We start from the raw sequence: 14,973 nt of genomic DNA, 5'->3' as shown, positions 1-14,973 counted from the left end.
ATTTTGAGGAGTTTATAATTCAAAACATGGGCCAAGCATCATTTAAAAGAGGTCTTTCAGAAAATTTACCATCATTGGTCCTAGGAGGCCCCTTTAATAATTGCTAAAACAAAACAAATTCCCACAGGGCTGCAGTTCTGAACTTGAAGGTATGCATTTAAGATCTTATGGTAGGGTCTGGGATTGTGGCTCAGCAGTAGAGTGCTCACCTAGCATGGGCAGGGCCTGGGTTCGATCCTCAGCACCACATAAAAATAAAAAGGTATTGTGTTGTGTCCATATACACCTAAAAAATAAATATTTTTTAAAAAGATCTTATGGTATAACAAGATAATTATGGTTAACAAAAATTCATTGTATATTTCAAAGTAGTTAATAGAGAGGATTTTGAAAGTTCCCCACACAAGAAATGAAAAATGTTTGAGGCAATGCATTTGCCAATGACCCTGATCTAGTCATTTTAAATATATGTATAAATATAAATACACATATTTAAACATCACACTGTAACCCATAAATGTGTATAGATATTATGTATTAATTAACATTAAATGTTTCTCAATGAGTTTTCTGGCAGAAAAAGCAACAGGATACTTCACAGGACTGCAGTCTTATGAGTGGCAGAGCAGGGAGCTTTCACCATGTAAAATCCAAAGTCCTAAGGATCTTAGACATTTGTACACTAGTCTCCAGGGCATCAGAGTACAGAGAGGGGAAGTAGCCCAAATGACACCAGTCACAACATAGAAGAAAGCTCTATTCAATCAGGTTCAGATTGGGCTGATATTTAACAGAGCAGCTACCATAGGCTGGACTCTGAGCTTTGAGTTTTCCCATGCACTGAGCAGCCTGACACCATCGGGAGAACAGTGTCATCATCAACAAAGAATGCCCTGGTGCCATTCTAAGATCAGGCTACAAAAGACCAAGCCTGGTTACTTCTTGGCCCTGTGGTATCACAAAAGTAGGGAAATGTCCTGAGCATCAACTTCTTCATCTTCAAAGAAGGGAGGGTTAAAGTGTGTAAAGCACTCAGCCAGTGTTAAAGCATCACTATTACCATTAAATTATGAACTATATACCTTTCCCTCAATGTACCCCAACTCTAAGCCAGTGCCCATCCCCCTCCTCCATCACTGCCTAACAGAACTCAAACTTTGACTCAGGCAGGGAGCTAGGCACAAGTCTTCCAGGTCTACCAAGGACTAGAAATGCAAGGAACATGCTCATTTCTAGTTTCTAGCTCATCCTGCACCCCACTTCCTGAACAAATTTGGACCCTACATTCATCTTCTCTGGTTCTTACTTTTCTCATATGTAAAACAGGAACATTTTCCCCAAGGATATCCCAAGAGTTGTTCTGAATCCCAAAGTGAGACAGAAAACAAGTTAACCTGCATTCATCAGACGCCTGCTAGTCTCAATAACCCTTGTAGCCTCCCTGATGCATAAGAACACTCTCCCCACTTTATAGACAAGAAAACTGAAGCCCAGAAGTGACCTATGCCTGAAGGGACTCAACATCTTGATTTCACCACCACTGCTTTCCTGAGGGGTACAGAATCACTCCCTGTAGGGAGGATCCTTTCCTGATTCAAGAGAGAGCCAGACAGGAGCAGGCCAGGCTTAGCCAACTCAGCTAAGGTAGGGTTAGTCTAAACTGGCCAGAGTGCAATGTGTAGGAGTTGAGCCTGGGGCCTTATCAGAAAAGCCACAGCCCTGTCCCCTCCTCCTGACATCAAGTCTTCTGGGACTCCTCTTCCATTGAGCACTCAGCAAATTTCCACAGCCTCTCTAGGACCCTGGGTGACATTCCACAAACCCATGATGCTCTTGGGGAACTAAGGAAAGATGTAAAAGGTGGTTCAAGAGGACCCCATCCAGGGCTCCAGGTGTGGGGCCAGACAGATGGTTGCCCTGAGAAGCAATTAGGGCCTGAATCCTTATCATAGCAGGGCAGTTGGCAGATATCTCTCTGCAAGAGACACCCAGGGTAACAGCCATGGGCCCTGGATCAGGACAACTGAAGGCAGAGGCCAGAGCCAATCCAGGATAAGGATGGGAACAAGAGCCACATGGACCTGTATATACTGAAGCAGCCACTGCCAGCAGGAGGACCAGGACTATCATCTTTATGGACCCCATGCCACAAAGATGTCTCTGACCCTGAAAGCAGATTAGGCCCAGATTACCACCCTTGGTAGAGGCCACAACTGTAGCAACTGGGAGTGGGCTTTGGGCCCAGGAGCCTGACCATGAAGCTGCAGAGCCTTTTGAACAGGTAAGGAGTCTTGGGGGAACATGGGATTCTCAGCTGAAGCTGGAAATGGGTGGAAGAGGAGGAGGGCAGGAGAGGTGGCAAAAAGAGTGAGAAAGGATCAGCCTGAGACACTGGTCTAAAATGCTGATTTTTTGTCCATTGTGGGTTTGTTTGAATTAATTTTCAACATTCTATTAAATTATTATTTATCTTGGCTCCTCAGTTTTTCACTCACTTCCATAGTCCATTGGTAAAATCTCCCATTTGCACAGGGTTCAGCCTTTAACTCCTCCTTCTCCCTGCTTCCTCTTGGCTGTGTTCTGCACCCTTATGGTTTGGCTGATCCACTGATGGGGGGAAGCAGGGATCAGACCATCAGCCAACGATCCTCAACCAGGGATTCATCGTGAGGTTGCCTCCTCCCCAGAACTGTAGATGCATGACCATGTCTTGTATTTTGTGACAAAAAGAGAGATGCTGGGGAGTGAGTGATTGGCCCATGAGATGCCCCTCACAACTAATGAGCTACATTCCCAGCTCTGTCCTATGATGGTCTAAGAAAAGGGATGTTCTGCAAAGCCCTCCTCTGAGAATGAAGTGAGGTTTTAGCTTGGTCTCCCCCAAGGATGTGCCCTCACTGCCTTGTTCATAAACATTTCCTGGGGGACAGGCCTGTAGAAAACAGAGAGGTCTTGCCTACACCAAGGGACCTGTCTAGTCATGGGGGACAGACTCATGGTCCTTTCTGGGAGCCATAGAGTTATATAAGGGATGCTCCCTGGGTGGCTTGATGCCCAAGCTCATCTCACAGATGAATGAGCACTGGCTAGTGATGGGGTAGCCCAGAAGAGACACTAGAACTCCATGGAGAGGAAAGGAGGTGGGCACCAAGGGAAGCAGGGAGTTGCTGGGCTAAAGCAGGTGGAACCCTTAGGTCTGATGCCCCAGACTAGGTTCTGCTGTCTGGGTGCAGCTTTGGGGGATTTAAGTCAGAGTCAAATGTGTTTTTGAAAAACTGGCTCAGGTTTGGAGTCTGTTGTGAGGCCAGATTGTGTCCAGAGACAGAGACAGAAGACAGAGATGGGGCAGCTGCTGGAGATCTGGGAGGTGGTGAACTGGGACCACAGACTGCTCCTGGGCATAGGGAGAATGTGCTGGTCCACATGCCAAAATTGCTATGAAATTGATAAATTAATTTAGAGCAATGATCCCTGGGAGGAATGGGCACTTTCATGGACTGTTTATAAGGGTTTAGATGTACAACAAATTTAGCAATAGGCAGCAAGTCATGAAAGAAACTGGGCTTATCTAAAGTGTGTAATTCCACTTCTCAAAACTTATCCTAAGCAGGAAGAATAAAGGCATAACCAATGATTTACAAACAAGGCTGTCTATCTAGCTCAATGTTATTAATAATGGGAGAAAATTGGAGATAACCCAAATATCCACGAGAAAGGGTATGACAGAGCATTGTGACACATGATCATAAAGCATCTTACACAACCCTTCAAAATTTTATTAGTAAGGTAGACTCTCGCAACAAGTTACTGCTTAATAATATTATTTTAATATTGTCATGACAAAGGCACCAATTTCATAAAAACAGTTTCTGAAGCATCTATAGTAATGAAAAATTCTTTTTTAAAAATATAAGTTGGCAATTTACAGACTCTTATCAATGATGTCCTTAAAATGTGTATGCATTTTGAAAAGCCAGTCTTTAAAATTTGAAAAAGTTTTTAATTTTTTTTTTTAAATTTCAATAGTATGTTTCTAGCTGGTGTAGTTTCACTTCATTTCAATTTTAGTTTTATAGTTTTCTGACTTTATGAAAATGTTCACAAGAAGAAATACTTCATTTTGTCTTCTAAAATAATTCTAATATAATAGAAGCACTTTTTAAAAAAAATGTAAGTAGTTTCCTTAAAAAATAAATAAGTATATTATATTATAAATACGTAAATAAGTATATTATATATATATATATATTATAATAAGTATATTATATACAAATGTATAAAAAGTAAACAGCAAACATTTTCTGTTACCCTCTCTTTTATACCATCTTTCCTCCAAAACCTATTCCACTTTCCATGGCCACTGTCTTGTTGGTCTGTATAGTTTTACTTTTCATTGTATGTACATTCTTGAAAACACACACACACACACATACACACACACACATACACATGCATGCACACACACACACATACACCCTCAATGAGAGAAAGTTGGTGTTGAGATATTATTTTTTGAAAATAAAGTCATACTCTGTATACTACCCTGCAATTAGATTTTAAAGCTATCTATGATTGAATTTTCTAGATTAGTTCATATGGATGTATGGAATTCTCATAAATAGCTATCTAGGGAATGTTTGCATGTACCAGAATTTTGTAATCATTCCCCTTTTAAGGATCATTTAGATTATTTCCACTAGAAAATACGCAAGGGATGATGCATTGAAAATTCGGGGGTTGGAGGTGAGCATACTGTACTTATGTATCTCTAAAGATTAAATGCCTAAAAGTGGAAATTCTGGATATCAGAGGAACTCTTTTGAGATTTTGTAGGTAGGTCCAAACTACTTCCAAAGGCTGATCCAATTTATACTCACTACAGTGAGTGCCAGTGCCCTCTCTCCCACCTCCTTGTCAATAATGTGATATTGTTGATTTTTCTTTACTTTACCCTTGTGTTGAGAATAAAGGGAATGTGTTTGATTTATAATGTATTCGACTATTGGTCAAATTTTTATTCTTTATTATTTTTTACTTAGTGTTTTCCTCCTGTGAATTAAGAAGTCATAATGTTGCCTGCTTTTGCTTGTATCTGCTTATATTGTCTATAGAAACTTAACCCCTTGTTTAGAAAATGTGTTCTAAATATTTTCCCTTGGTCTATTTTAGAACTTTGGTTTATGAGGTCTTCCACCATAAAGTGGTTGTTAATCTTATTGTGTCACATTGGTTTAGCCTTTTCTTGATGGTTTCTGTGATCCCTGACAAGTTTAGGAAGGTGATTTTTATTTGGATATGATAAAATCACTCTTCTATTTTGTTCTAGTACTTTTGTTGTTTTGGTGCATGTGTATTTACTTTTATCTGGAGTTTGGGAACATAGGCATGTAACTTTGTTTATTTGCCAAATGGAAAGATATCTGTTGAATATAAATGAGACCTTTATCAAATGCTAAATGATGACTTATCACATTTTCTCTGTGGTTCTCTTGAAATATTGGTTTGTTTCTGCATCCTTCTACTTTGTTTTGATTATTTTAGCTTTATTATATGTTATTGTATCTGCTAGGGAAACAACCTATCATTATTACTATTTTCCTAAATATCCACACATATTTTCCATCTTACTTCCTGTTGAACTTTGGTATCAATTCCCTAATTCTCAAAAATTATTATTTTGGTGTAATGTTTGTAATTTCCTGAAATATATGATTGATTTGAGATTAACTGATACCTTTATAAAGCTCAGCACTTTCACCCAGGAACAAGACATGCTTTCCATTCACTCGCATTTATGTCCTCTAGTCAAATAGTTTTGTAATTTATTCATTGAAAATCTAGTGTTATTTATTTATAAATCTTATTTATTTGTGTTTCAAATATAATTTTATTGAAGTGGAAATTTTCCCACAATTCCATATCTTAAAGAATTACTGCTTATGCAGCAGAGAAACCTAATCATTTTTACATGTCACTCTTACATTCAGCCACTTTCATTCTTGTATGAGTTCTAACAGTTCAACTAATTCTCTTAAGTTGATTGGTTATTTTTATAGTAGACTAGCACATCATTTGCAGGAAACATTTTCTCTCTCTTTTCAGAATACTTATAACGTTTTCCCCTTCATCTCCTTACATTGGATAGAATGTGTTGAATATTGAACAATGTGAGTGAGCAACTTTCCTGGTTTCTAATGAAAATGTTTTTTTTTTCCTTTAACTATGAAGGTTGTTGTAAGTTTTGGAAGACACTTCTTAATAAGTTGAGGAAATTTCCTTGAATACCTACATGCAAGGATAAATGTTTCCTTTTTTATTCAGAAACAAGTATTGGATTCATATTAATATTACACTAAATTCTGTTTCAAAAAACCTACCTACATATCTTTAATACAACCAGTGCTGATTAGTTCTGCTGCTAAGGTAAAAAATAAATAAATAAAAATGGTGATACCAATGTAGTGCATAATCTTCCAGTGTGAATATACTATCTTTTTTTAAAAGATAAAATCAGATTTCACAAAGCCACCAATCAATTTTCAGAGTATAATTTCTGTAACTTCCTTTTTCTTTTGAGTATCTTTATAGTATATGGTGTTGAGGTATAAGGTCTAGGATACACAAGATGATTCAATGAGGGGAAAGCATTCTAAGGTGATTCCAGACCTCTCATTTAGATACAAATTGCTGCAATAAGGACACTTCAGGGGATCAAATTTTCAAGGAAATAAATTTAGTTGGAAGCTCTTGAGTTCAAAGTGCCTGTAAGACATTCCAGCACAGTTAGGAGCAGAAATCAAGACATATGTAGATCTGGAGCCAAGAAGAAACATCAGAGCAAGGGACAGAGATCTGGGACTCCTGGACAGTTGTGCGAGTGCATGGTTAGGGTCAAATCAGAAACAGTGGGAAGAGTACAGAGGAAAAAGCACCTGGTGATAGTCTAGGATCATCAGCTATGCATGGGTCAGGGAGAAAAGGAAGCTATGGGAACAAGAGAGTGGGCCATCTCCACAACCAAGGAGAAGAGAATGACCAGAAAAAGGGAACTCCTGCAGAGACATCAGGCTACTGAGAAAGACCTACAGATTTACACAAGAGCCTTTTAGAACTTGACTTGAGAAGTTTCAGGAAAATATGAGGATGAGAGCTAAGGGAGTCCTACCATGTCCCAGCATGCAAAACAGTGCCTGAGGTAGGTGGTTATTTCATAGATATTTTGGATGTATGGATAAATGAATGGATAGATGGATGGATGGATGGATGATGGATGGATGGATAAATGGAAGTATTAATGGATACAAAGAGTCCTCTAAGAGATCAGGGAAGGTTTCATGAATGTGGTGGGACTGCGCTGTCTCCATGGGTAGAAATGCAAGTAGAAGAATCTCCATGTGAAGGTTCCTTAAGTCAGGCATGACCCAGTGTCTGTGGATCCAGGGAAGAAACTGTCAGGGCTGGACAATTGGGAATTTATCCAAAGGAGATTCAGAAGTTCTAAAATGAGGCCAGGAGAGGTTGAGCAGGTCCAAGCCAGCTCAGGACTCTCTCCCACATCACATAACCACTTAAGAATATGCATCAATAAGGGGTTTTCTCAGCAGCAACTGTGCTTTAGCTTTTCTGTCAACACTGAGAACCCCAGAGATAGGGGACACACACAGGGTATCTCCAAGGCCATGGGCAATGCATGCCTGGGACAGGGGATGAGTGTCTGGAGAACCAGTCAACAACCTGAATTATGCCAAGAACACAACCCCACCCATCAAGCCCAATAGGTTTACACTCTTGCCCAACCCTTAGGGAGCAGACCCCAGGTGTTGACCTATGGGTTTTAGTCCAAGCCTCAATCACTGTGGTATGTCTTTGGTGGTGAGACCTGGCTTACTATTCTAGATAAGTGGTTCTTCTGACCTTTCTCAATCTGTTCCATATCCTCTGGTCTTGGGAAAGTCTATTTTCTCTATCTAAGGGCTTCTTCCCCTCTGTACTATCTTGTCTTAGGGACAGACAACTTACATTTTTCCATGGGGTATAGGGAAGGTTGGTGGTCATGTGGTAGCCAGGAGTAAGGGTCCCAACAGCAGAAGCAGCCACCTTCAGGTTCCAACAGTGGGATATGGCCTTATCTTGGAGGCCTGGGTTGGAGACAGGGACAGGGTCCATTTCCCTCCTCTGGGGCTGATGACCAAGGGGAGACCAGGAGCCAGGTCTAATTAGGGGCCACTAGGCCTTAGTGAGAGTTCACAAGCCTCGAGAATCTAGGCTGAGGGCTGGATGTTCATCCAGCTTGGGAAGGCTTCACAGAACATCCAGGGCCAAGACTGGAGTTGGGAACCTAGTCCCTAGGCACTCAAAAGTTTACCACAAATAGAAACCAACAGAAGACAGAGTGAGAGATCTGGCTCACTCTAAGATGCACCAGTCTAGTCCTCTAATGGGCCGTGAGGGCAGAAGGCTTCAGAGCCAGATTAGACTAGGCAAAGTGACCAGAGTTCAGCCCTCCCAGGGTGGTCCTCAGAAAGAAGTAAAGACTCCTCTGTTCTTGGAGCCCCTTAACCGTGGGGATTGAGACCTTGATTGTTCATGCTTCAGAGTCCTGCCTTCCTCAAAGCACATGTTAAATTCAGAATATGATAAATGAGAAAGCAAATGGAAAGCTCACAGAACTACTTGGATGCTAGGTGAATTCTACAGTCATCAGGGGGTGTGAGGGTGGGTGAGGGCTTCTGTACCATAGTCTGGGTCAGGGAGCAGTTGCAAGAACACAGCAGAGTCAAAGGGCCTTGTAATGAGGAGGTGGCAGACTTAGAGGAGCCCTGACTTGTCTGGGTAGAACACAACTCCTTTCCAAAAGAGCTTAGAGTACCAGGCTGGAGAAGAACCTGATGTTGAGGAGGACAAGAAGTTTCAGGAACCCTGTGAACAGAATACCGGCTCAAGGCTTTCTCACACAGAACAGAACCATCCTTCCATCCTGGATGGATCAAGAGCACTCATCACTTCACAGAGGTGGTTCTGGGCACTAGAAGGATAAAAAGAGGTGGAAATATGGACTGTGGAGGGCCAAATTAGGAGGTCAGGGCCAAATTCCAAACTCGGACTTCAGACCAGGAAAGAGGGAGCACAACCTACCCTGGTGACAACTGGTAAACTAAGGCTACAAAGGGGAGGGACACAGACTATTTGGTAGAGGTCACTTGGAAAGGGTTGTCTGTTCTCCAGGTGGCTTAAGTTCACAAGGAAGGAAAGAAAAGGGAAGGAGAGTCCTTGAGGGGAGAAGAAAACCAAGATGAAAATGATTTCAGAAGCTTTTCAGGCATCACCAACACCTGGGCTGTCCTCTGCTCTCCCACAGCACTTCTATTTTCACACAGGTCAGCCCAAGGCTTCTCCTTTGATCACTATATTTCCATCCTCCTCTGAGGAGCTACAGAACAGCAAGGCCACACTGGTGTCTGATCAATGGCTTCTACCTGGTGCTGTGACTGTGACCTGGAAGGCAGATATTACCACAATCACCAAGGGTGTCGAGACTACGCAGCCCTCTAAACAGACCAACAACAAGTACATGGCCAGCAGCTACCTGACCATCACACCAGACAAAGGAAAATCTCACAAAAGCTTTAGCTACCAGGTCACACATGAAGGAAACACCATGGAGAAGAGTGTGTCCCCTGCAGGATGTTCTTAACCTTTTGTCCCTCACTCTACACTCATGATCCTGGAAGTGAAGGACCCTAGTGAGTGACCCCTCCTTTTTCTAGTCTTCCCACTGAGTCCTTATCTCTGAACCCACTGACTGCTCAATAAAATATCCCATTGTGAATCAGAAATATTGCTCTATCTTATTTGTTCTTATCTTTACTTCAGTTGCAATGGCCTCAGAGTTCTCAGTGTAGGGTGAAGGGAATCCTGGCACCCAGTAGGAAAATTAGGGCCATTTGGATCTTCTCTTGGGGAATAACCCCAGGAGATACCTTCCTCAACCAAATACCCATTTTCCTAACTGTCTACTGTATTCCTGAGCCCTCAACACACAAGGTCACACCAGGTTGATCTCACATGTTCCTCATTCATAAATCTCATCAATAAAGACCTAATCATGTATCATTTCACATTTTTAATGTGCCACTGGTAACTGGTTATGTCTCTAGGCAAAAAAAATGTCACTGCTCAGGATCCTGGATCCCCTAAACCCTGGGGCTTGGTGCCTTCCTGATTCACGCATCAGACTCCTGCCTCCCTCAAAGGGAATGCATGTGTGATTAACTCACGTGATGAGAAATGAGAAAGCAAATGAAAGGTTCAGAGAACAACTTGGCTGCTAGGTAAAATCAACTAGAGCTGGGGCTGTAGTTCAGGGGCAGAGCACTTGCCTTACATATCCGAGGCACTAGGTTTTATCCTCAGCACCACATAAATATATACAAATAAAATAAAAGCATGTTGTCCATCTACAACTACAGTTTTTTAAAGAGTCATCAGAGGGTGTAAGGGTGGGTAAGGGCTGCTTCCCCAAAGGCTGTGTGAGATGCCATCTCCTTCTCACACCATCCACCAAACCCACCATAGACTTGGTGAGTTAGTTCCCTATGCTGGTGGGGACTGTGGGCAGAAATTTTATCCCTGCAGAATTACCTTGCCTACCTGGAAGGGACATAGGCCTGGTTAAAAGAATGGCATTGGCCATTATGTGGAATTAGGGAAAAATAAAGGGGACTCCAGAAGCTCAGCTACAAGATAAAAGTAGAAATATGACAGAGAGGGGGCCTATGAGCAGCTGGGGCACAGAGGACTAATAGAGACAGCTAGGGATGCATATTTAGACCCTTGAGCCAAGCTAATGGTCTTAGCAGGAACAATGTTTGAACTTTCCATTTCCTATGAGGAACTATTTTGGGAGACTATTGACCAAGTGAGTTTTCCATAGTTTGTCATCACCAGGGAATCATGGAAGGCTTGAAAAATGAATTCTACATGTGTATTTCTCAGCCTTTCACATTGTATGTTAGCTAAATAAAGATATAACTTCTGCAGTAGGAAAAACAGCTAATATAATGAAACAGTATTTTCCACATTGTGTTGACCTGTTTCTCCACTCTTGGGAGTTCTATGGTACTCTCAAAGAGACTCATATTTCATGAAGATAGTTAGGGGAACAGAGGGTAAAGCAAAATCATACAGGAATGATCACTGTATGATCCAATGAATGTGAAATCAAGATTAAGGTTGACAATATCATGGGGTTGGAATGAAACCTGAAAGATTGGACCATAAGATTCCAGGTGAAGAAATTTATGGTTACTTGATGGCTAGAGTTGTTTGATGGTCAACCTGTAAAAGGAGAAAACTGAAACAGTTGAAAAAGATATGAAAGAAATTAGGCAAATGAGAAAAGGCACCAAATTGGGCACAGAACCAGAATTCATTGATTTCCAAGGAAGATGTGTCAGAGATCAATTAAAGACAAGAATTGTGTAAAGGTCAGAATAAATTAGGGCAGGATTAATGTATGAAAATAGCTACAAGTAAGATCTGGTTTCCAGGGTGACTCAGAGACCCCAGATACTCCGTCCCACAAGGCCCATACATTCCTCTCTCATATGGCTCAATCATGAGCATCTCCAGCCCAAAATCAGAGACACACTCTCAGGGGCCATGACAATGGGTTAGGTAACCTAAATATGCATCCTTAGCTGTCTCTATTAATCCGCTGTGCCCCAGCTGCTCATAGGCCCCCTCTCTGAGTGTCCACCTCATTAAGACTATGGTAAATGTCCTCACCAGGACTGCCAAATCAAGGATAGTGCTTGCAAAGACAAGAAGTTCTGGAGTCACAATGGGACAGAAAAGGGGTTCTCCTCGACCTTGATTATGGACACACCTGATCACAAACCTCAGCTTTAACATGCCTCGGCACTAAACCGACTCCAAGGTAAGGATATAGAAGCTGAGACTATCCAATGGCCTATAAATGGCCTCATTGGCACAGTGGCAGGATCCGCCCCATCCCAGTTCACTCCCACAAGAATAACCTCCTCTTCCTTTTAAAAATTGTTTTTTATGATGAGAATTTTCAATACAAAAGAAAACAGGAATAACAATGACCCCAATGGTCTCATCAACCACCTATCAAAATTATCAATTCACAGATGATTTTGATCCACCCACAACAGAATAACAACACCCTTATATGATATTTTGACATAAATGCCAGACATCTTGTTTTTCATCTGCAAATATTCTACTCTGTACTGGATCAATGAGACATAACTAAAATATGTCTATCCAACATAAGCAGAAATTATCAATGATATCTTAATATCAAAATACAATCAGGAACTCATCAAATCTCTCCTAAATGTCATATATATATATATATATATATATATATATATATATATATATATATATATATATATATATATATATACTTTTTTCTGAGTATAGTGCAGTTGTTATTTGTGGTTGTTCCTCTGTGTGTAGGAACCTGAAATGAGAGTTGAAATGGTGGTTTCTGCATGTGATATTGACCTGTCATTATCTGTCATAATTCCGACATCCCTCTGGTGGCTTCAGGACAGGCAGGACCTAAGAGGAGCTGAGCTATTGGTTCTGGTACTTTTCCAAATTTCCACACAGCCCATGGGAGCCTGGAGTTGTCACTGAGTACTTTTGTTTCTTCCTTTCCCAAAAAATGCTTCTTCCATGGAGAACATGAAAAGGTATAGTTGACATTTTGGTGAGATCTTTTCTTAGGGTGTGGCTCCTGAGAAGGGAATCATGTATTGATCATCTTTCAGCAAAGGTAACTTCCTTTCATGCATGTTGCCCAGTTCCATCAGTAGATGCAGCCGGCACAGATGCAGCTGGTTGGGGGAGGGTCAGGGCAAGGCAGAAAGGGATTTTTGCACAAGTCTGTGTCATAGTATAGAGTGTTTGGCAGAGGGACCAAAATTGACCATCCTAGGTGAGTGACAATTTGTTCTTTTGCTTGGGGAAAATTTTCTGCTTGTTTTACTTTTTCTGTGTCCTGTCTCTGTTCTGGGACAAGCAGTCTCTCTAGATTTTATTTCTGGAACACTGAACTCTTCCCTTTCTGTTCAGATACTTGTGATTATCTCAGTGGTTTGTAGGCAGCTGTTCATTCTGATTCCAGAGGCAGGAGACTGCACAGAATGAACTACTAAGATTTCATTTTCTGTCTGCCTGTCTGTCTGTCTTGACCCTATCATCTCATATCATAAGAAGTACTATGATCTGTTGGCCCTTGTTGGGCACTTTTCTGTCTAATTAGGGGATTAACTTGAGGCCCAATCTAAGGGGAAGAAGAAATAAAAGACATGGTTGGAATGACAAAGGGTGAACTTATAAAGACTTAGGATACTAAGGACTAAAAGTGGGGAACAACACATCATAATTCAGCCCAGGTATCCTGGACCATAAACTCAGGATCAAAGTTCAGGAAAGGAGTAAGTGGTACAAAGGATTCCAAGTCTTCAAGTATGGCCAGGGCCAGACCCCAGACACACATTGGGTTTCAGAAAACTTAGGAGGAAGAAAATAAGAGGAGGCTTTGGATAACCTATAGGCAGGAGAAGAGTGACTGAAGATGAGAGTGGTGGAGGTGAGTCTCCACAGGGCACACGCTACAGAAGCACAGGCTCCCGAGTTTCACATGGACAGGTCCCAATACAGGAAACCTACAGATATGACCTGTAAACAAGGATTCTGGACTGACTCTGCAAAAAGAGGGAGACCAAGAAAGACAGACACGCTTTGAGGAACAAAGACCCTTACCCATGGCAGATACTCAAGAAGAGACATGTTGGGGAGGTGTTTATTTATTCACTTTAAGAGTACACATGATATTGGCATTAGGAATGGTTCATTTTTCTAAATTTAGAAAAACATTTTCAATAACCAGGTCAAATAGAAAAATAGAAAAAGCAAATTTATGAATTGAGTGATTAAAATAATATTACCAAATACTTAAATCTCATGAGAGAAGATTCAGTGTCAGAGATGAAAAAAATCAAGAGGAAAACATATTCAGTAAATGTTAACTGCCTTTGAAGACACAGCCTTGAAAATATCACTGACAACATACCTTCCCTGCAGCAGTTTAGATTTCTCATGGCCGTCCAGGAATTCAAAACCTCACTACTCTTCTCCAACTCTAACTAATACCAACCCACTCACCCCATCAACTGAGTGGAAATGGAAAGTAAGATGTGCATCCCACATTACCATGGTGACTAGTCAACATGGAACTTTCATTGTGAGTACATGCCACATTCTGAGCTGCTACTGTTCTCTTAGTAAGTGTATTTTCATGTCCAAGTGTGTTGTTGGAGAGTGTGTTTATTGCTTCAAGAACTGAAACCTAGACCCACACATTAATATTCTCTGTTTATTAAAATATGTTAAATCAGGGTCGGCCAACGGAATTCCTTCCCAGTGGAATCCACTTTAGCAGGTGTGTGACTCCCATCCCCTCTAGATACAAGCAGCCAGGAAACCTCGGGAATCTCTCCAGGGGCATGTCTGTAGGGAAGCAGAGGGGATTCCCGATCTCCAACTCCCCTTACCACCAGCGGCGACACCCAAGGTCTTAGCCGCCAGTTTTGGGGGGCGTGCCCACCAAAGGGGTCCAGAAAAATTAAACTGCTGGTTCCCAGATCACCGCACCACAGCACTGGGGCTTAGATGAATGACAGAGAGGGTGCTCAGCTGTTCGGGATATAGGACACACGGTGGGGCTGCAAGTATAATCAGATCCTTGGGGAACCGCCTCCGGTGAATAGGACCTGGCTGGCTGGCTGGCAGGAGGAAGGGGGGAGGGGCCGGAGAATTTAAATGGCTCTGGACTAACAGGATTGAGAGACTCCCAGGAGCCGCCTTACAGGGATTGCTGTCAGCACATAGAGGGCAGAAGCTCGGCTCAGAGGGCATAGCTCCGCCTACTGG

The 14,973-nt window shown here is 41.7% G+C and overlaps 1 gene segment (V, D, J or C); it reads left to right on the top strand.

Moving 5' to 3' along the window:
* Positions 1 to 9,292: 9,292 nt before the first annotated feature.
* Positions 9,293 to 9,694, top strand: LOC124106634 (immunoglobulin lambda constant 3-like). The segment is given in 1 exon segment: positions 9,293 to 9,694. A coding segment is annotated over 1 exon segment (402 nt).
* Positions 9,695 to 14,973: the final 5,279 nt, after the last annotated feature.

This window comes from Marmota monax, unplaced genomic scaffold, assembly GCF_021218885.2.
Source record: "Marmota monax isolate L192 unplaced genomic scaffold, Marmota_monax_Labrador192_F-V1.1 WCK01_AAM20220418_F8-fsc00416, whole genome shotgun sequence".
NCBI classification, from domain to species: domain Eukaryota; kingdom Metazoa; phylum Chordata; class Mammalia; order Rodentia; family Sciuridae; genus Marmota; species Marmota monax.
This window is presented reverse-complemented; position numbering and strand designations above follow the sequence as displayed.